Source organism: Numenius arquata, chromosome 2 (genome assembly GCF_964106895.1).
Source record: "Numenius arquata chromosome 2, bNumArq3.hap1.1, whole genome shotgun sequence".
NCBI lineage: Eukaryota > Metazoa > Chordata > Aves > Charadriiformes > Scolopacidae > Numenius > Numenius arquata.
The window spans coordinates 32,486,348-32,509,841 of NC_133577.1; the positions used below are offsets into that span (position 1 = coordinate 32,486,348).

General features: G+C 44.6%; 1 protein-coding gene across 1 annotated transcript; it reads right to left on the minus strand.

Annotated features, from left to right (window-relative positions):
* Positions 1 to 458: 458 nt before the first annotated feature.
* On the minus strand, positions 459 to 22,620 carry MRPS18A (mitochondrial ribosomal protein S18A). Its single transcript, XM_074168234.1, has 6 exons — positions 22,488 to 22,620; positions 22,229 to 22,260; positions 18,584 to 18,688; positions 11,549 to 11,672; positions 10,701 to 10,767; positions 459 to 1,208 (listed from the first exon to the last, which is right to left on the minus strand). Exons 1-6 carry the CDS (start codon positions 22,585 to 22,587, stop codon positions 1,064 to 1,066), a joined length of 573 nt encoding a protein of 190 aa, XP_074024335.1. The 5' UTR covers positions 22,588 to 22,620; the 3' UTR covers positions 459 to 1,063.
* Between the last annotated feature and the right edge of the window lie 874 nt (positions 22,621 to 23,494).

Genomic DNA, 23,494 nt, shown 5'->3' on the forward strand with positions numbered 1-23,494 from the left:
CAAAGTAAGGCTAAACAGAACCATTATAATCTAATTTGATTTCCTGGGTAATACGGGTTTATCCTTACCCTTCGTTCCTGTCCATGCCGATAGGTATTAGCGGATGATTCTGATGAAAGCGGTAAACAAGGTTAAGTGGCACAGTAGTACATACAAAAGCTGTGTTGATTTGTAGCCCCCAGAAAAATGTCACAGAAATGGAACCAAAGCAATAATGCCCTGATAAATGTAACGAGCCTTTCATACCAGGCCCATATGTAGCACTTCTCAAGCAGCAGTGGTCAGTAGGTGGAAGGTGCATATGTGCACTGTACAGGAAGAGAAATGGTACCACCTTTTAGTTACAGGATGGAAAATTATGCACATCTCAGTCTGAAACTATCCCAGGAAGCAGCCATATCACTGACATGGAAGGCTTGTGGCAACTGTATTTGCAAGGGGAAAAAACAGGCCAAGTCACCAAGGATGTCAACATTCTGTATTTGCTAGATCCAGGAGTGAAGCACAAGCCAGAAATCCTTAAGGGGACATGTAAGATGCACACATGCCAGTCTGCCACTGCCATGTGTTCTGCTGCAAATCATAGCTAGTACAGATTATAAAAAAAATAATTTCAGTAGTCATTAACAATTTCTGTTACTGCCAAGGAAACATAGCGCTGCAGGAGATTTTTTTCTTCCATCAGTGTCACAGGTATAAAAGCCCAAATGAGGCAAATCTGAGTTGAAACACACATTAATGGGGAATCACCATTCATTACTGGAAAAAGAAGGAAAAATCCTTTTCCAAACCCAGTCATGGACCATACTGAAACAAAGGTCTTCAGATCCTTTCTGGCTTTGAGGTAGAAGTCTTTGCCCCCTGCTTTCTCCAAATAATTCTGCACACTGAAGTTTGGTTTGCTGAATCTTGTGTTCTCCTAGAAGAGCAGATCGCAGCTCATTCACTGGAGACAATATAGAGTACTAATGACAGTTTTGGAATAACAAAACCGGAGACACTGACAAACTTGCAAAAAAAGCAGAACAGTGGAAAACAGCTGTGCTTTTGCCAGTTCTGGCCACTAATGGTTTAAATAGAGAGGCTTGTGTGTATATTTCACATTATCCTTCAGCAAAGGGTGTCCAACTGGCATGGGTATTTTGCACCACTTAGGGCCCCTCTTCCAGATGGGCTTTGCAGATTTGACGGACCAGCGGGTCAGATACCTGTCAAAACAACACAAACGCATTTCAGTTTGAGACTGTTCAGTTAGAAAAGGTTCTGACTGAAGCAGAAGCAGGCACTGTAGCCTTTGCCTCCCCACATGCCTCTTTATAAAAGGAATAATCGTGAGCAGAGCTCCCTCAATTCAGGAGGCATCTCGGGAAAGGAATTTTTGTTTGGCTTGGAACTTCTACGCTGCACCTCTGTACTGAACCCACTGCCACCTGCTTGACTTCTAGTCTCCCAAAACAAATCAGGTGTAGTCTCAAGGCTGCCGGCAAGTTGTCCACCTGTGGCTAAACTGGAGTGCCAAATCCCTTCATTGCAACCATGTCCAAGACTGAATGCATCCAGCCTCTATGGCAGGTGTTACTTCAACAGCTGGCCTCAATAAGGCAAACTAATTGCAAAGGCTAAACTCTGTGAGAAATAAAGTCTCTAAAACAGGATTCGTTTTCTTTCAGTGGGTAGTTGGTTACTACTTCTGCATGGGATGGGTTTCTGGCCTAGTCTTGTATTTTCATATGTCCAAATTTGCTTTAGCATTCTCTGTACAATACTATTGCAGCTTGCTGGTGCAGGAAGTCAGAACCTACAATATAAGAGGTACTAGAATGGAATTATCATCACAACTACAAACCTCTGTGAAGAGCAATGTCTGGCAAATATCCTCTGCTTTTTAACATTTGAAGTTTTAGACTTGGCTTTGCAAACAGGCAGGGGATTTCAGATCCAGAATCAGTTACTGGAAATCTTACCCTGTGGCTGGGTGGCCTGGAGTTTTGTTAGGCTTTAAATCTTTTGCTACCAGTAGAGAAGGGAATAGAGGTCCTTAGAGAAAGAGGAGTCTTTTCAGACAATAAAGATTCAAAGTAAAACCCTAGCATAATCTGCACAAACAATGCTCCAACAAATTAGAATTTGGAACAGACTGATAAACTTTGTCCAGCGATGTTTGCATGCCTCTGTTGAGTAATCCCGTGGTCTTAATGTAACCTCAATCAGTCATCCTCTCCCCAAACAGCTTTGTTACCTTCTATTTGCATCGTGCAAATTTGAGATATTAAGAACTTTGGACAGAGACCATGTAATGCATTTGTCTGAAGGCATTTGACACATTCCTGAGAACTACAAAGAAAGCTTGCTATGCCAGGCAGCTACAGAGTATATAACAGCAGTCCCATTTTCCTAGCACTTTCGCAGCAATCCCGAACAGCATAAAGTGAAAAATTAATCACATTTGGAGGTTCCTGCCACTGACATGAAGCCACTTTCAAAATGCCTTGCTTTCGCTTTGATGAGTTTATGATAGTTAAGACATCTAGAAGCAACAGCAAGACGGTGTAGAGCAAGATCCAACCACTTGTTCTCCCGTGCGTGCATTAAATTAGTCCCTTTTGACCTTTAATGTTATGCTAGTGCGTTAGTGGAATCCCTTACATAACAGCATCAGGACAGGAAGTAGGAGAGACTCTCCTGTCTCTAATTTCACACGCAAAGAGGGAGTTCAGAGAGTCCAAATGCAGGTCCCCAGTTCAGAATCCGGCAAAGAACTGTGGCGAAGCAGCTCCTTTGGGAGACGCTGTAGGGGTATTTGATGGGCACATGGGGTCAAGTCCTTCTTTTCACATTCCCTTTGCTGCAGGGGCAGGTTTGTAGCACAAGTTTTGATATTGCAAGACTGTGCTTACAGCGAAGGAGGAAAAAAAAATCCCAAATTGTTTTAATGCATCAGTGTGCCAACAGCAGCTCTGGTCACGTGTCCATACGATTACGGGAAAGTGCTCCCGTGATAATAAATGATCTCACTGGGAGAGAAGTGAATGTGTGAATGTGAGATACACATCAATGCTGTGTGCAGGTTTAGACAGACAGTGGCTTTTTAAGAAATCCCTCTGTTTCTGTATGGGGGCTGGAAGTGCACACCCCAATTCTGCATAGGAAGGAGGATTTAGTAATGGCCTGATTTTAAAGCTTTTGTTATTTCTCTTTTGAGCAGGTCTAATCCAGCCCTCTGGTCCAGGCTTTTGGCTTCCTTTGGGGACTGCAGGCTGGGGCTTTTCATTGTTAGCTGAAACAGACATTTGGACGCTTTCCCTTCCTGAAGCAAATTTGCTTTTAGCGCTTTTAATACTTGCTTTGTCCCAAACTCAAACTTGTCCTATTTTGTTTGCTGCCTCTTTTTTTTTTTTACCTTGATTCAGCAGTGGCAAAAGCCTGCTGCCTGGGAGCAGCCACTCTACAAAGTTCCTTTTCCTCTTTGACTAACCCCAGTTCCTACTGTTTCACAGATTTTTTTTTTTCCTGAGAGTAAGGACAATCCACAAAACTCACAGGTGAGAGCTTCAAAGCCCAGCACACAGGACTTTTCTGCATGTAAGGTAGCGTACCTGCTTTTCTAGCCAAGTCACCCAACTTTCTGTTGTATCCACCACACAGTTTGTTTTGAGGAGTTTTTACAATAATCTACAAACACACACTGGCAGATGGTCTGAATTTTCTCAACCAGCTGAAGGTTGTCAGGGCAGAGCCTCCACGTGAATGCCAAATGCAGCTGGTCCGCAGCCTCCTAACCTGTTATCTCAGCATGCAAAGCTCTCACCCTGGACAAAGGGGGACAGAACTGCTGATCTTGGAGACTCAGCCACGGGGCTCTGCTTGCCCCCTTGAGTACGGTAGGATCCTGGTCAACAACCAGAATCACTAGACTCCAGCTGCACAAATGACTAGTTTGGATAAAGCACGATGGGAACCCTGGTGTGACTCCCCTGATGAGAAAGGCAAGATATAAACAGGATGGAAAGACCTGTGGTTAGTCACCTGCAGTCCTTGCAATCGCCTAAAATCTCTGTGGCACATGGAAGTCTGTTTCCGTGGATTTTATTCAGTGAGCAGGAGGGCTCCAAAGCCTTCCCACTCAGAGGCTGCCGCTAAACATCTAGCAGTAGGCACAGGGCTTCCATGTGCTGGGGAAGGGAAATGACCTACCCATGGGGCAACTAGTCCTGCACACAGCCCAAGCAAAGGCCATGATGGTGCAGTTCAAGGCTGAACTTCTGAACCCTCACTGAACTTTTTCAATCTGGCTTTTGTTTGGATTAAGAGCAGAAGGCAGAGGGCTACAGACTGCAGGAAGCACTCGATCAAAGTGCTGGCAAGACTGCTTCCTCCCTGCCACATCCCCTCCCATGACACCTCTTGGCTTTGCTCACCTGCAGCCACTCTGTCTCTTTGCTTTTGAATTCACATGCTACGCACAGCACAAGTTTCCATCCAGACGAGAGAAACCACATGCTGCTGGAGTGAAATGCTGATAGCAGTGAAACCGGATTCTGCTTCCAGGGATGAAAGGTGTCCACAGAGCCTGAGAACTTTGTAACTCACGAGAAGTTCACATGGAACCTGCCTCTTTCCTAACACATAGCAACTTCTTCAGTTCGGGTGACAGAAGGGATTGACTTGGATATTATCTGTGCCAAGTTCTGTTCTTCCAGTAGAAAGTTGAAAATGGAGTGGCAGATGAGCACTCAAAATCATGTACTCCATGATGTACAGCACCTCTTGCTCACAGAGCCCAGACACAGGGAACCTGTGACATTCCTCAGACCTTTTGGAAAGGGAACAACTTCAGTGTTGTGCTTTAACCAGTACTTTGGACCTGCCAAAAGAAAATCAGCGCTATATTCACATTATGAAAGCATCTAGATGCTGGCCTGAACTGACTGACTGTTCTGGACAGAGTGTTAGTCCACGCTATCCATGCAACAACCTCCATGCTGGAAAGAAAACTGCTGAGTTACTCAGGTTTCCATTCCTGAAAGCAAGGATAGAAGTTTGACCCGCAGCTGTGCTTGACAGTTTCCCAAATCGTTCTGGTGTGTGGTGGCGTTACACACACGGCTTTGGAATATGAGAACAGTCTGTCACTCTGCATGGTGCTGGTGAAATCCCCGAGAACTTCCTTGGCCTCATGGGCTAGTGAAAATATTTTGTTTCTGCAGCACTTAACTGGAACATGCCAGGCTGAAGCACAAACGGATGCAGAAATAACAGCAGGAAGTTATGAAAGCGAGAATTCAGGCTGAGGATGAGGGAACAATCCTTGGCTGCAAGGCGTATTTGCTTGTGGAATCATCCCTTGGAAACACTGAAAGCCCCAGACTGGGCCAAACATGAGAAGATTAACCGTAGGGAGTAATTCTGCATCGATGAGGGTAAACTTCATTGTTTCTCCACATCCAAGTTCTGCAGACAAGTGATATGGAAGATGGGGGGAGGATGGTAGACTCAAGAGCTTAAGGACAGCGTGGGTACTCCAATGGCCATACTGCTGCAAAAGCACCCATAACTAGTAAAACAGTTAAGTGATAACATTCATGAGCTATTGCTGTCAAAAACACATCAGGCAGAAAGCAAGAAGGCAAAGAACTAAAGTCCAAGAAATGAGAAATACCATGTTAAGTCGCACCTGGACAATGTCCCAACTGCAGGGGGGAGAAAAGAGAGCTGTGGAGGGCTCCCCAGTTGAATTCTGACCACAAGGTGTTCTCACATGTCTCCTACCACCCCCCTGACCACAGTTTAGCTCAAACTGGCCTTTTCACTTTCATGTTATACCTTCTTCTGCAGTTCCCAATCTCCTCCTCTACATTACATTACATCCTGGATGGGTGATCCTATACTGTGCTAGACAGCTGAATGACCAAGAACAAGGCAGGATCTGCAGCCCACTACTTCCCAAAGCATTCTGTTCTTCCTCTTGCACTCCAGTAACAGAAACAGGATCAGCAGATGGTGGGGGGTAGGGGGAGGCCAGCTGACAAGTGACCCAGTGCAAAGCAGGGAAATTTCTTACCTCTCTGTAGAGAAATCTGGGGCATGTAGAAGGGAATATCCAAAGTTCACACAATGGAGACACAATAAAACCACTTCAGAAAATACAGCAGGGATTCTGCTTTTTGGAAAACATCAAGTAAGCACCAGAAGAGCACCTTCTGGAGGGGCAGAGGAGGCAGAAGGGTTCTGGATGATAAATCCATACTTCATGTCACTCGATCAACAGCAGGGCAGCAGCCCTGATGCTTGTTAAAACAGGACAGGTTGCTGATGGTTCCATACGGTGGCATGTTACGTTTTAATCTCAGCTAGATGATAGCTGGTGCATGCCAGACACTTTGTATTTGAAGGAGGCTCACTTTAAGCAGGGTGACCCTGACATGGCCCAAACATTCTGGCCAAGATAGTCACAAGTGCAGCCAAGGAAAAGCTGAGGAGCAGCTTTTTTGGTGCTCTCAAAAGTATACATTAACACAGCTCCTTAGCCCTTCTTTACGTACTTCCTTACCACCTTTGCCCAGGAGCCACAGAGCTCCTCCTATGCAGCTGGCCTGTACATCATCTCAGGGGCAAAGAGCAGAGACAAAGCAGTTTTTCATCAGGCTGATTTGTCCCTCTTCTGGCAGCAGATGAAGCTGCTCTCAAAAATACTGACACAACCTTGGAAGAAGCCTGGCCAAAGGGAGCATCAACCAGAACTTTGCAAGACTGGAGAGAAGTGAAAGGGATTGCTCATCCAAATGGAGTAATCAGCCAGGCTTCTGCCAGGCAGGGGTTGCTGCTCTGAGTCTACCAAACATCCACAGGGTCTACACACAATAAGCAAATGCTCAGGTCTATATTATGGTAGAGGTGCTGGGCTCTGACTCCCACTTCAAGTAACACTCCCCACAATCAATCTCCAATCTCAGGAGGTGTGAGTAGAATCAACCCCTAAGGTTATCTTAGGCTTTCTTTTCAGTCCTATCACTCTAGCAGCTGATGGTGTAGTCTAATGTCAAGAGCTCTACCATCAGAAAAACATTCTTCAGCTCAGTGTAAGATTTTCTGTCCTCAGATGGCAGGAGTTCTCATGGAAGTATGTGGGGTAACATCTGGAGTAGACAATGACTTCTCAGAAGTCCCTCCTTTAAAAAGAGTGAAAGATTTCTCAATTCAGAGTGAAGAGTTAGACAACAGACTGCTTACAGGGGGGCAATGAGAGGAATTTCAGGGCAGAAGGGGTGAGCACATGAAAGTACATTTCAGAGAGAAATGCTGTCCTTCAGCAGGGCAAAGCTTATTACTATATGCCTCTTGTGCTCTGTCTGTTCATTTTGCAACTTCCTATTTTAGAACAGTATAGCAGGAACTGTGTCTTCTTTATGCAAAGCTTTCTTCCATGTGCAATGCAAGCTCCTGATGGCAAGAGAGTAAGTGGAGATGAGCACCAGGGAGAGACAGCAGGAACAGAGGACATGTGACTGGGAATGGACTAAATTCTCAGTATACTGGATACTACTAGCCCACCTGTGAGAACTAGCCATCTCAGCTTGCAGCCCTGATGCAAGTTTGTCTCCATCTCTGTTTGCTGGCTTGTTTCTGCATGACTACTTTCTTTTGACCAAGGAGGACCACACTACTGCAGAGCCAAGAAAGTGATGCCTCTTTCACCTTTGCAAGCATCAAAGCACAGCAATGGGCAAGCTGCTGTGCCAGGATCCCTGGTTACTTCACAGATCAGGTTAAAGGTCCCTCAAGCAGCTGGTGGCAATTCAATAGCTCCAGCATCTACAACATGGGCACTTCAGTCTGCTTCTGAAGTGTGGTTGGTGAGGGTTACTTTGGTGGGGATGGGGTGCAGAAAAGCATATTTCAACATCACACTCACAGTAGACCCACTGGTGGAGGATGGAAAAAAGCCATCACTGCAGGCAGAGCTGGAGAGCACAAGGGCTGGTTTACACTGATGTTAAGGAGCATACATTACCTGTGTTCCTGTCTTGGAAGAGATTTAACAAGGGACCCAAGCGTGTTATGAAGCACCTCAGTTTCTCTGCACTGGCATTCCCAGGGCTACAGCAGCAGTGCAAAAAGGCACTGTTACCTCTCATTTAAGCAGGGAGATGAAGACGGCTAGAGCACCCAATACAGTGATCTCAAGAAGAGATGAAGCTCAAGGATTCGGAAAACACATCACTTAACTGTGTTATGTACTGTCTGCTATGACAGGTTCTCTGTACATCCTGTTCATTCCTTCATAGACTGACACTTAAAAACCCAGCAGACACAAACGCAGTGAAAGGACAGACTAAGTTAGCGCACAGCCCTGGTATTACACACCAGACAGGATTAGAGGATGTCCTGTCGTGTTCTTATGGCACCGAACAAGGCAGCTTGTTCCACTCAAAAGTCCCAGCCCAATTCTGCCCCTCTCCTCCCCTGCCAGCTCACTTGCATTTGGCAGCACCACTGGTTGAGTGCTTCCCAAATTACTACAGACTTACAGAAAGCTTCAAAAACAAGTACAGGGGCAAAGAAAAGGTAAGCTTGGACAATTCATTTTTGTGGGAAACTTGTGATAAGAGCTCTGGCTTCATTCCCAAATTAAGTACTGGTTGAATGTCTTCAGCATGTGGGTACCCTTCAGTCCTCCCTTCAGGCTAGAGGAAGGAAGCAATTTATCTCTCTTGCCTTATGTGGTGCCAGCTACTGCTCCAGAGAGCAATGCAGGAAGCACAGGTGGAGGTATACACAGTCAGAACTCTCAAAGAACTACAATGGCCCAGATTTCACAAGGCTCCAACACGCAGAGCTTTCCCCTTCCAGCAGGGTGAGAAGATAATATTGTGAAGGATCAAGTACCCCTGCACACTATCCTGGCTCTGGACTCGCTTGTTTAGTTCCGGCCCCGCTACCACAACTTTCAATCCGATTTCTTCATCCCATTCTCTTGTCTCCACCCAGACCTCAAAGCCTGCCTATTTCAGTGCTGTTCCACCTCCTCAGGAACAGCTCTGCTCTCTTTTTCTAAACTCTGCTTCCACCCTGCTTGCTATGTTCCCTTGCTGGGAGGAGAAAAACCAAGGGTGGTGTAGGGAGGGAGTAAGCAATGCAATAGGGAGGGCTTGGATACTAATCTCCAATGTCAATCTCTTAATTTTAGAGGTGTAGCACACCTACTTGCATGTAGAATGTATCCAGAGGTATCTGTTCTTTGTTCTCCCTAAAAATCTATGGAACAATTTGTAAGAGTTGAGGCATTAGATCTGGCGTCCTGGTGTGATTCCAGCAAGATACAGGATTTACCATGCCCTGTCTCAACCTGCTATGCAGGGTTGCTCCATGAATGCTAACTAGGTAATGTGCTCCACCCCACAGCTGCTAGTTAGACACAGCTACTAAAGAATCCCAAAGACTTGTAAGACATAGGAAGGAAGACATTTTCAGAATTGAAGTACCTGATAGCTACAGGGCTGCATCGAATGTACAGTGCTCTAATTTGATCCTCACGGATACCAAGCATGCAGCCTGCCAGTATCAAAGGGACATTTCCAAGAACTTGCCTCAAATCTCTCCAGTAGAGTCAAACCTGAAATGCAGGAGTGTTTGGCCGCCCCCAGCCCTGCAGCCTAAGCTCTCCCAGCAACAGCCCCATGGCCTCTGGTAACCCCACGGCTTGCTAATGTGAGGTTCATAAACCGCTCTGACATCCCCATGGAAACAGAGTGTGAGGTCATAAACAGGGGATTAGCACCTCTGAGCGCCCAGCACAGTGCAGGAGGCGGCCGCAGGCTTTTCCTTCGCCCACCAAAGGCCAGGGGCCACTCAGGCCAGGGAGGGGGAAGAGACCCTGTTGAACAGGAAGGGCAGGCTGAGGGCAAATTGCTGGCTGGGGGAAACAGGGATGGGGCAGAGAGGAACAGGCTTGTGATGGGCCCTTGCTGACTTCTCAGTCCCCTGCTCACTGCTGGTACCACTCCTGGGCACTCTCCTGTTGGCAGGCAGGCACCAAAAGGCTAAGAAAGAAGGGACTGCTCAGCCTGGAGACTCAGAGAGGGTCTTACCAATGTTTATAAATACCTGAAGGGAAGGAGTAAAGAGGTTCTTCCCAGTGGTGCCCAGTGACAGGACAAGAGGCAATGGGCACAAATTAAAACACAAGAAATTCTGTTTGAATGTAAGAAAACACTGTCTCACTATGAGGGTGGTTCTCTGAAACAAGCTGCCCAGAGAAACTGTGTAAGGTCCATCCTTGGAGATACTCAAAAGGTGACTGGACATAGCCCTGGGTAACCTGCTTGAGCAGGGGGCTTGGATTAGAGAATTTTCAGAGACCCCTTCCAACCTCAACTACCCTGTTACGCTGCCGCATCTCTGTGGCATCCTCCTGTGACAGCCCTACTGAGGGCTAGCGATAAGGAGGCAAGTGCAGCTGAAGAAGGGGGGGCAGACTCTAACATGTTTTAATCCTGTGTGGATAAATTGTTTGAATGAGATCTGGTTTGTCCTTAAAAGACTTGACAGGAGAGTATCATGACAGACCTTCCTTCTCCGAAATGCCGAGTCCTCTTTATAAGCCCTGTTGCCCGAAGCATGTTTTACCAAGTTATAAGGAACTGCTTTTCCTCTTCCAGTCTATTCCTGAAAAAGAGATGTGAAAAGACAAGACTATTCACCTGTTGAGCTTGGGTTTCTTGGGAATATGCCCTTCAGGAAGTGGAGGCCTGTGGTTTGGCAACAAACCTGAAACAGAAAAAGAAAAGCATGAGAATATTTTGCTGTGCCTCCTTGCCTCTATAGCATCCAAAAGTTACATTACACTTTGTAAGCCAGGCAACTCACATCCCTACTGGGACAGCACAGCAAAAACTCAAGTATAGTCATTGCTGAACCTGCCCACTAGCCAAAGAGAAGCTAAGAGGTTCTGCTGGATGCAGAGAGGAAATACACACCAAAGACAGCCACTTGGTCTCACCGAAAAGGCTTTTTGAGAGGACAGAGGGCACTGTTGTCCAATCAGATTCCATCTCCAGATGAAAATCTGACTATTAAAATTCTCAGTCCATTTAACTTGGATACAACTCATGAACCAGGCATAAAGATCAGCAAAATACTTTGACTGTGTCAACCTGGGTTCCACTCCCAGGGAAAGCAAAAAAGTCTTCACGTGGCAGACGGCAGGCGCATGTTATTAACAGGTTAGGTCAAGTTTATGCTAAATCAAGTAATTTCAGAAGCCGGTATTTAATCATTAGTTACTAGAGAATGACACACTTCCTAGATCTTTCTGCAACGGTAGACTCATCTACAGGGATAAGTGTCTCCTGCCAAGGCAGGAGCCAAGACATATAGAAAGCAGAATAAGTAGCCCATCATCTTGTCCCAGCACTAGGACCATAATGAGTTTGCTGGGTGACTGGACAACGACATCTCCCTGAGCTATACTAATTGGGCAGGACACTCCTCTCAAGGGGTTCTGTGGGTAGCCCACAGTAAGGGCTTGTCTCAGGAGGAGGCTAGGTACCTGCACGGTGAGCCATCTGCACACAGACAGCAATCTTCTTGTGCTCCTCCAAACAGAGGCCTGTGATCCTTCGTGGCAGCATCCCTCCATCAGAACGGATAAACTGACTCAGCAGCAAGACGTCCTGAGGGAGCAAGAGAAGGGCAAAACCATCAGTGCTACAGCTACTTTAACTGCTGTGATTCTTAGGTGTTGTGCTGACCCCGCGCTGTGTACAGAACTCAAAACAAAACAAAGATTCCTTCCTACACATTTTGGCTGCAGCTTGACAACAAGTGGCTTTTGCTTGCTGTCACTCTGCCTGCCAGCTTAGCTCAGTAAGGTCACTCAGATGGTCTGAGTCTTCCCCTGACTTCACTAGTGTAAACACATGATGTCAGCTCCAATCCCTGCTACTTCACTGTCGCTTGCTCCAAGATTCTAGCTAAGATAATGTGTCCTAGGTACTCAGACACAGTTACACAAGACCTGCAGATGGACAGTGTTTACACAACTTGAAATGCCACCACAGCTGCTATCCTAAAGGTCACAGATACTTTAGATCACCTCTGGCCACCTCCTTGTTCCCACAGAGCAGGATTGTTCTCTGCTATCTACTCCTCAAACTTTTATCCAATTTCCCATGGTGGAACTTCCCTCATGTCTCTCTGGAGGGGTGGAGAGCAGGGAAATGGTCCAAGATCTTGCACGAAGAAGCTTATTGTAAGAAAAGAGCATGTGCTGATGAGAAAGACCTAATAGGATAAATTGCTGTCTTCAGTCCTTCAACTGTGTGTGTATGAGGTGGGGCTGTTACGGCTACGCTGGATGGAAGGAGCACTCAGAGCATGCCAAGGGTTTGCCTATGATTCAAGAATCATTTAGATTACACTGCTGTTGACTGTTCCAATAAAAAGCTCTAGAAAAGCAAAGCATTCTTAATACAAACAAAATTAAGGGGATCTCTAGGATCAGATAGTATCACGGAGCTGGGATGACAAATTTTTAAACGCAGCAGCAACAGCTGTTGCACGAGTGTCCCATTAACTGTACACAGCACAACAGCCCAGTACTTGGATACATGCTCTCTGTTTCCACACACGGCACCACTGCAAATGTACCCCTCAGGGCAATATAGGCAGGTCCCCTTGACATGCTGACGTGAGCATAAGTTGGCCCAAAGGGCCTCTGGAGGCTCTGTGCTTGTTTTTTCCCCTTATCTGTTGATTGTTGCTGGTTGAGAGTTTACTTCTCCACCACTGTTGTAAACACGTTCATAGTTGGGGTAGCTGGACCATGTGGAGGGTGCCTGCAGGCTGGAAGGGACCTGCCAGTGAGTGTCCCGTCAGAACAAGAATTCAAACCAGGTACGTCAGCGCTGTACAACCCCCTCTGTCTAGGGCAACAGGCGAGAACAAAGAGTACTTGTTGTTTTTCACATTGGGTGATCCTGACTCTGCCTGTTGTTCACACCCCCTCCATCTTTGCTCTTTTACAAAGAGCTCCCTGGAGCATTCCTAGCTTCATTTACCGCCCTTGCAAAAGCAAACAATCACAAGTGGATATAAAATGAATATTCAGAAAACCTAGCTATCTAGGAATTACACATCCACCAGCTCAGCATTAAAGGAGGCTGCTGGAACTCAGTATGGCTTTCTGGTAATGGCTGATTCGGACAGATGCTGTCATACAAGTGTTGCAGTCAAAGTTTTAAGTTTTTCTGTTTTGGGGTTTTGTGGTTTGTTTTTGTCCTTCCTCCCTCCCCACCTTCAATCTCACTCTCCCTGTCATCACAACACACAATTTCCCTCTTCCCTTATCTGGCTTTCTTTCTACCTCTGCTTGTCTACAATTAATGTGTTGAGACTGATTTTCAGATCCAGTTCCTTTGAAAACACAGCAGGTTAGGCAGCTTCTCACTGACAGAAAATGACTTACCAACTGGCATACAGAGTGAAGTGGTATCCAAAGAACAAGAAAAGCACAGCTGAGCAACTAGAATCAAGCTCCTCGGAGGCCATCTATGGTTAAAACGGAAGTGAGGGGTCCTCAGCCCAGCTAACACATGGCCTTGACAATGAGAACAGTAACCAAGGGACCAGTTGGTGCCAGCTGCGTTGGTGGAAACTGGATGGAGGCCAGCCAAACAGTCCAAGGGCACCGACTTTTGGCCACTTCTGAAATGTACTGTGTTGAATTCAGGAAACAAGAGCAAGACTCCATCCCTCTTTTTCCTCCTTTAGGCAACCAGTTCTCACATCACCAACAGCTCACTTTGCCATTTAGCACAAACATATTGTTTCTCTAAGTGAAAAGGGGCTGTCCAGCTCCAAGTGCCTAGAAAGAGAAAAAACTTTCTAGACTTTTCTACTAGCATGCTGCGTTACTCTGTGGAGAAGAGGAAAAAGGGAGCTCATGGCAAATTTGAGGCTGTTCCAGTCTTCGCAGCCGCGAAAGCCTAAGTAGGCCACAGGCTCTTGTGAAGGGTGTGTGTGGTCCAAGCGATTTCTCTTATTACCACCACGCCTCATGGAGTCACAGGCTTGTTATCAAGTGTTTCCATGTAAAGGGGGGAGGTGGGAAGCAAAGTCTTTCTTTTTTCCCCCTGTGGAAAAACAATCAGGAAAATCTGTTCTCTGTTATCATCTCTGACCAACAGTGTCACCAACTGACCAACACCCTTGTGTGGCCACATTTTTCAACTGAAATCATCTACGTCTGAGCTGCTGCAGCTCTAAATTACGCTCATGCTGTTTGTCTTCAAATGCTGCAAATGCAACAGAAGGTTTGTCCATTTCTGAAGATCCTCACAGTTAAGACGCCAGGTGCCTCTCCCAGATTACTCGCACAGATGCATTTTACCACAGGGAGAAAGCAGACAGGTACAGCCAACTTTATGGGGCAGCTGTGGAGGGAAGCGAACAAGTATGTGGAGCGGTCAAAAAAAAAAAAATATGTCTGGCAAGTTCTCATGGTGCCGTCATGTTCCATGAAATTCACATTTTGTGCTAGTGGACAGCCAAGCCTGTAACCACGGATTTGCTTTAATCACTGGACAGCTCCCACGAGGCTGGACCCAGATTCCCACCCCTGTAATCTGCAGCATTTGATGAAAACAACTTGGATTGAATTAATCTAGGGCTAATAGGCAAAGCTTGCAGTTTGGTTTCCCCTAATTGCTGCCAAAGCAAGATGACATATTTACTGCCTACTCAGACTAATGATGTTTGAAGTGGATAAGGGGGAAAACGAAAAACAAGTTTAGCCTTCACCTCTAAAAGGGCTGGATAAACTTGCTAAACGAAACACTATGTACAATATGTTCTTGTGAATGGATGGCAACCAGAATGCAGAGGCATCTCTGCATTTTAATGTCTGCAGACACATTGAAAAGCAGGATCCTTGATAAGCGATTCATTAAAAACCTTCATTTACCGCAAGAACAGTTCTGTCTGTGTAGCCAAATTACTACTGGGTTGTATCAGATAAGTCTGCCAGTCATTATTTCCAGTTATACAAGAGTCTAGTTTTTCCTTTCTCCCTTACTCCTGGGAGCTATACACCATTCTCCAGGCATTTCGTAACACGATTGCAGGTTTCAATCCAGTCGCATCCTGACAATGACCAAGCTACATTTTTTTATGTCCAATGGATACGAAAAAAATAATCAACTGAGGTCTAAGTTTCAATGGACAGACAGACACAGACCACAAATTGGGGGGATTTATACCGTAGGCTCTGTTATCCTGAGCCTCAGCAGAGACTAAGAATTGAACTGGCAAAGACAACTGCAGCCCTCCACACCACAGCTGAGGCAGGTTGGAATCATGACCTGCTAGTGCTCACAATGCCTGTTCGGTTGATTAATAACTTTGGAGACATTGGTCCCCCAGTTCTCTGACAGCCAAAGTAACTCATTATGCCACTACTTTAGACTGTGCTAGTTGCACATGACAAAAGGAAAGTCCTATGAGGTCATATTACTCAGCTCCCTCGGGGGCTAATTCAACACTTCCCTTTTCATAGTGCCTCATTCAGTCCAATTACAAGCATCCCAAGCAAAAAAGCTCACACTTTCCCTTCTGTGCAACTGACTGATCTCAGCTTATCAATCTCAAAGGAACCACTGTGATCCATCTATTCTGATCTCTTACCAAGCACAGATTATAGGTTATGCTGTATGAACTAGGCTGTATCTTTAACAAAAATAGCTGTTCTCAATTTACAGACTTTTAGGACAATTAACTACCAGTGAGTAAATTGTGCCACTGTTTAATTACTCACACAGTTAAATGCCTGCACTTTATTATTTAAGTATTCAAAGATTCTGCTACTCATCACTGCTGCAGCAAAGAAAAGTAGCAGAGAGTGCTTATGTGCAGAAAGGAGATTTCATTCACCTTAACATTTAAAAGCCTGAAAATTCAGGACTGGTACAAAGCATTCAAACATATAAGGGATTTATTCAAGCAGAAGAGGTGGTCTACTCCAGAACTGACACTTCTCCTAGTTCTCATCAACCCCACAGAGGAATGCTTGTAAATACTGAGATAAGAGGCTTCTACAATTCTGAAATACCAGTTCACACTCCTTTCTTTAGCTTTTTGTCCAGGTTCTCCTCCATTCTACAACAGGAGTACTGGATATATATACACCAGATGCACATGCATTCAAAAACTACACGATAGCCAGGATGGACAAGTTCCTAGTTTGTCTCCTGTCTCCACAATTTCTTAGGAACGATCTCAGCAATGATTCTCAAGGCTCTGGCTGCAGGATCTCTCCTCACATTTGTTCTTCTCCTGCCTCCATACTGAACAGTAGAAATTAGGATCCAAGAATCAAACTGAACTGAAGTGTGGAAGAAAACCCGTAATCTTAGTTCACTCTGCAAACACACCTAAAACTGCCACTTTACATTGTTTGTTGGGACCAACAGCCTACTTCTAATCCTGGAACTCAGGCTTTACAGCATCACATTGCTTCTTTGGTTCTCGATAACACTGCTATCTCTACGAACTACAGTTTTCTTCCACAGACAACAGTAGAAAGTGAGTCTACGTATTGATTTCCAAAATTCAATCTGCTCCCATGGCTCATTTTATCCCTGAGCATCAGTTTACAGTTTCTCTGGAGCTGTTAATGTGTGACTCACGGAATGCTTTCTGGAAGTCTGTAGAACTACCCAGTTTAATGATGCTGTTGACTCCTCATATTTAGAAGTCACATAAAACTCTATTAACCTTAAGAAAATATTTTCCAGTGTAAGTGATTGGTCTGTTCTGATCACAACACAACTCAGCAAACATGAAGAAGAAAATAGTTGCAAGAAATCACTGCATTCAAACATGAGCAACACAAAACAAACGTGATCTGTTTTTGTAGTACTTTCCATACGTTAATGGTATTTGCAATTTGTCCTAATATCACCTGCAAATTCATTGTATTGTTAGCTTTCCAGATTGTTGAGAAATCAGACCAGAGAACACTAAATAGTTCCCTCCCCCAACTTATTTCACTGTTTATTACTGCATCCAGCCTGAGTCAGAATCACTGATAACATTCAGGTCCTAGACAATTTAATCTCTGCAACACAGGCTTTGAAACACACTAAACTGATATTTCATTTACATCTCACATCTGTTGTTTCACCTGCCTGGAGTAGTTGCGAGTATTTTGTCTGGCACTATTTCTGTACTCATGTTCTTTGTAATTCGTGAGTCATAATTAGTCCTATCCAACAGGTTATTTGTTTTTACTCCTGGTTGGTACTATTTTATTTGGGAAATTGCAATGTTTGATTTACCAAGTGATATAATCAGCATCATTCTCCTTCCTCTCTCAACTACTTAGTATTTCACTTGCTATTTTCAAACCATTTGGTGATTCCTTAGGCTTTTTTTCACATTTTAAAAAAATCCTGCCAGTGAAGTAGTAGATTTGTTGGCTAATTCCCTTAAGGTCTTGGGACTACACGCAATCCTGGCCTGCTGGTCTGTGCCTAATTCAATGCCTAAGTTATTTCTGTACCTGTTTTTTTCCTGTTGTTTTACATTTGCAAGATTGCCATTACTACCTAGATATTAAAACATGATTTTTCTTTTGTGTGTGCACTAGGACTTCATGCAAGCAGCTTAGTCATTCTGCACCTAACGTGGCTTTCAGTCCTCTTCTCCTCTTAAGTCTCAATGGACTTTCTTTCTCACAAAGATTTCTTTCCCTCCAGATGCATTTGTATCTCTCTCACCCTAATCCTATTGGCATTAACTTATTCTGAGTTTTCTGTTGCTTTATCTTAGTAACAGCATGTTCCAGTCTGTTTTTCTTCTTTTCTAATTCCAGTACTGAGTTTTTAGTTTGCAAGATGGGCGCTTAGTCCTTTTGTAAACTCTGTGTTTAAATGACCTCTCGTAAAGTTACATGCTGCATCTTCTCTCTCACACTTCTTATTCTAAAGTGTTCTTGCCTGTTGTGCTTTTGTTTTAAAGTATTACAGGATTTCCCTCCTATCTTCTACATTTAGTGTTAGTAAACCTCTCATTTGTTAATAAACTTCTCATTGGCATTTCCTGCAAAAAAGCATGAATCAAATCTATCTTTTCTGTTGCAAGGGATGTAAACACGTATGCTCTCCTCCATACCCCATCAAGAGTTTTAAAAGTTATGTAAAAAGGCAATTACCTTAGTGGACAATGACCCAATGAGATAGAACAGGCCTGAATCAGTTGACTAAATGCTGCATTCCAGCTTGATTCTCCTGGAAGTGCAATGCGGAATAGCAGCTGGACACAAAAGCCTTCTCAAATCAAACGGCCATGAGTATAATTCCAAACCTCCTATTTGATATGAGCTCATCCTTCTTTTTCCCAGGAACACCATCATCCAAGGCAAACAATTACTATGTACTATTGTTACACCAAAGAGAAGCAGAGATGGAGTTAACTATCTCTACTAAACCCAGCAAAAGACAAGAGAGGCAGGTTGTGCAGTACGTAGATCTGAGAGCAACATTCATCTAGCTGTGAGGATGGGGAAACTTTCCTTTATTAAACTTACCACATAATTGTACTTATGCTTCAGGTTCCAGCGACAGATGGGACACTGGCCAGAGGGGTTTGGAGGAGTTGGTGTTTCAGCATCCTCTACAATTCTCCCTTCAATCTAGGAAACAATTGGAAGGATGTAATGATCAGGGATAGCTCGGACCTCTACCTGCACCTGTGACTTGAGGAATACCTTTCATCAAGTCTACAACATGTTGACCAGTACTGCACAGATGTAAGGGGAACAGGATCTGCATTATTCACCTCGCTTATATATAGATATACCAAGCACTTTGGATATACACAGACTATGGGGAAACGAACAAATCCAAGGGGCACAGGGAACAATTTACTAAATTCTTGTATATGTTTTACTAAATGTAAACTAGTTCATTGTCAGTGCGAAGTTCTCATAGTCCCCTGAATTCCATTTACCGCAGCACTCCTTTGAACCACTATACCTTAAAATTGTCGTGGCCCTCTAGCCAAAAGCTTTAAAACATATTTTTTCTGAGAATAAGTGAATGTAACAGAATAGAAGATGCAGATTGTGGACCAAAACATGAAGGGGCTTATGACATTACAAATCACCACCAGAGAAAATTCTCAGTAAAAGTTAAATTTAAGAAAAGACTGTTAGGAGATGTCTGTGGGTTTGTGGTTTTCTTTCCTTCTCACTCCACTCCCTTTTTTTTTTTTAATACCCCAATATTGCATATTTTATGCAGCTTAATTCCCTGAACAATTCCTTTAGGAGATAATTTTAGAATCTTCTCTGTATCACTACAAAGTGGTGACATTTAACACTCAAGTTTTCTCAAAAGTAACATGCAAAGGGATGTAGAAGGTGTGTGTGGGAAGAACTTGAGAAATTTGTTTTCTAAATGTAGGTATGTTAGGAATATGAAGTCTATCTACATGTTCACTTGTCTTTTTTTGAGGACTTACAAATAGAAGCAAAAGCTATCTCAAATTGCAACTCAATGGATAGAAAAGACAGTATAGCTAAGCTTTTTTTTTCTCTCCAAAATATTTTGGAAGTTTTCTCTGGTCAAATTAAGATTAAAACCAGATTTTGAACACCAACTGACAGTGTCAAATAGCGCAAGCACCAAAGAGTTTAAAAAGAAACCCTGAGTGGAATGCAATATTACTTTTAAGAGAAAAGCTGACTGATTTAGACTGAACCATGAGGTTTTGTGCCTGAGAACCTGGGAAAAGAAAAGCGTGGCATTTTCTGTAAGCGTGCATGGGACACTGGCATCCAGCTGAGCTGTCAGGACTATTTTATACCATGGATTTGTGTCTTTCTTGTCTAGTGATGGCAAATGGAAACAGACAAGTTATTTGTAGTTCAAGCATCTGAGTACCTCAAAGAGAGACTATTTTCTATTTTAAAGTAAGATTCCTCCCCTGACATGTAGTTGCAAAGTAGTTACAAGTAGTTTATTTTGTTACAAAACTGAAAAAAGTAACCATGAGTATAAAATACAGGCTAGTATCTAATTTTCTACTACTTGGTAAAGTTATTTTCTGGGAAGTCAGTGTATCTGGTCTTGATTCTTGCCAGTGTAGCTTCAGACTGTACTTTGACTATAATTCCATCTTGGAAATGAACAAAGACTCAGAATGCTACGTCAATATCAATTTTTCTTGAGATAAGTTTCAGTGTACAGGCAATTATTCCCCAACTACTGAGGACTTTCATATTGTTAACCCACTCAGTTATTATTCTTCTGTTAGAGAACTAAAAAGGAATACAGGGGCTCTACATTCCCAGTATACCGATGAAATCCAGATTCCTTTGGGATTCATTCCTCTGGTTCATGTCAAACACTTCCTTCAATACTGAGAAAAGCAAGGACATGTGAAAGATGAGCACAGAAAGATGGATTCAGAAAAGACTGACAGAGAGTTGGTAGGATAAATGGAGTGACCAGAGGATATGCTGAGAAATGTATCAGCCCTTTAGTTGAGTCAATTTACACCATTTATTACAAGATTTTCCTCTTGCATTGACGGATCCTAGACTGATGCTAGGATATTATACAGTAGAAATATCCAAATCTCCCTTATGCTTCTACAATGGGCCATGAAGAATTATTTTTCTAAAGGGCTCTGCTACTGCGATGCATATCTTTTTCACTTCAAGCCTCAGTTTACATATTGTGACCCTATGATTATAATTTACATCCCCATCGAAACTGAGTGCAAAGTACAGCAATCCACAGTATGTCCTGCTGGTGTGCATAATTTCCCCTTATTGTGGTCAAAACAACTTCAGGGCATGCTTGCAAATTCTTCTCTTCAGGTCTCTGGGCAAAGATTAGTAGTCTCCCACCTGAAGAAAAAGAGACTTTTCATCACACCTACTGTCATACCTTAATTTTTTTTTGTGGACAGTCTTAAGAGTTCTTGCTAACTGCCATATTCTATTTGATATTACATATCTAAAAAATAAGTAACCTGCTCCATTCAGCTTTCAAACATGACAATGTCCACGGATAACAATACAAGAAGGAAATTCAGATTTTCAAAGGCATGAACCACCAAGTTTTGTCTGCTTCATTAGCAAGCAAAAAAGTCTGTCCACTCATTATTTACATGTATATAGATTAGCATCTAGTGCACTGTCCTCTAGCTAATCCCAAATAATTCCTGCTCCACTTTCCTCATCATATTTACACACTTCAAAGTATCTGTTTTACCTGTCTCCAGCCAAGGCATAGACTGCTACTGGCATATATAATGTGTGCAGAATAATGCACTCTCCCCTCGCCCCCTAGTAATTTCAGTGCTGCTTCTAAAAAATTACAGTTCTCTTGATAAAGTGCAACAGATCTGAAGGTGTTAATTCAGTAAAATTCTAATTCTACTGCTTTGATCATTCCTTTTCTGTCTTAAACTGTAGCTGTGAAAACGCTTTTGTTTATCAGTTATTTCAGAACTTCTGTTTTATTTTCAGCAGCAGTTTCCCTTTAGCATTTAAGATCGTTCTCTGATGACACCCTTTTTACTTAAAGTTTTTTCCCACCAAATGTGTTGCCAGATGCAAGCTCTGTTCCACCTGCAGTCGCCATGTCACACACATGATTAACAAACACAACACAAATCAACAGCAAGTGACGTGCGTGGCACGCAGCCGGCACAGAGCCATCCACATCACGTTGCCGGCCCAGGGTGAAGTGACAAAGCCACTGGGCAAACCTCCTTCATGCTGTCCCACACTCGAGATGATGCCAAGTGTCACTACTTTAAAAAATGAACTCATCCAAAGAACAGTCTGTTGCGTTTTGGGTTCTGAATGCCTCTGCTCAGGGCTTCCAACTTTACCAGGGGTGCAGCAAAGGGTCTGGCGCCCACAGGGAGCTCTGACCGGAGCCACCCATCATCAGCAACAGGGTGACAATCCTGACCTTTGGCAGCCAAACCCTCCATTGGGTTACCCGCGCTCACAACGCACTCCTATCTTGGTTTTGCCTTCCTACACTGGAATGTCCTTCAGGCTGAAAAGTGACCTTTTTGCCCCTTTTTTGTTTTTTTCTTTGGGTGGGGGGACGAGGACGGCAGACAAGGACACACCCTCACAACGGGAGGCTGAAAGAGGGAGAAGCGAGGGCAAGGACAACCGTTGAGGAAAAGGGGTGCAGGGACTTACTGTGGTCGTGTTGCCTTCAGTCACCTCCACGACTGCAAGGAAAAAAGAAAAAAAAAAGCGAGGTAGGAGGGAAAAATGAGGCTCAATCAGGCTAAAAGAAACAGTGTTTTTTGGGAGAGGGTGAAATACAGTGAACGCAACCGTCTCTCCCGACCGCGGTGAGGCAATCGGGCGCGGGGCAGCCCGGGGGCCAGAGCGGTGCCCAGCACCGCCCCGGCCCCCGGGCTGCCCCGCGTCCCGGCCCACAACCCAGACTCACCCTCCCGGAGGGCTCGGGTCGGCGGCGAGGCCCAACCGTTCCCGAAAAGCCCGGTGAACAACCGCCTCAACCCCCCGCGCAGCAGGCTGGGCGCCGCCATCTTGCCGTCGCCGTCGCTGCCGTCACTCCCGCTTCCGCCGGCGGGAAGGCGGGTTCTGGCGCCGCCATTTTGATGCGCGTCTGTCCCCCCCGGCTGCCGCCCCTGTCACCTGAGAGGGAGGAGGAGGGTGCTAGTCCTCTGCCCAGCATCTTCCCCCTGGGATGCTTTTCCTTATTTTTTCGTATGTTTGTGTGTTTATTTTAAGGTTTGGTGGTGGTGGTGGTTTTTGGGGTTTGGTTTTTTTTTTTGAGTTTGTACCAGCTTGGGGTGGGGTGAATGTGGCTTCGTGTTATGGAGGCCTGAGCTATACTCCTGCCACAGCTCCCAAGTCTCTCCTGGCTTTCCAGTGAGAGGAAGATCAAGGGGTGGTTTAGCTTAAACCATGTGGCAGAGAGGCTCCTCTGTTTGTATGAGCTCTGGGGAGACTCCTGTATCAGGGGGTGTTTCAGGCCGACTGTGGGATACAGGGAAGGGGCTTATTTCAAATCTACCTGTTTCACATGCATCTGCCAGGGATGCTGAGGTCAGTGCATGTTCCTGCACTGGCTGTTGTAATTTGGCAGGTGGGGGTTTGAAGCAGCACGTTTCCAGGCTGTAAACTTACTCTTGTAGTGGACCAGTTGGTCCACTTTAGATGCTTCCTGTTTTTGTTTTAATATCACTTACCTTTTGCAGATCTCGGGCAGCTTGTAGACTGCTGAGATTCTACTTTTCCCATCATCTTTCTTAACGCGCCTTGTCTCTTAGGTTCTTCCACCTGCCTTTGGTGGAAGGTAGCCTGGGGGGCGTGCATCAGATAGACAGCTGGGACTTCACATGCCAGCAAACCGTTCGGTTTAGATGGTAATGCTGTATCTTCGTGAACAGCATACTTGAGGTTGAGTTCAACTGTACTCCATAGCAAAGG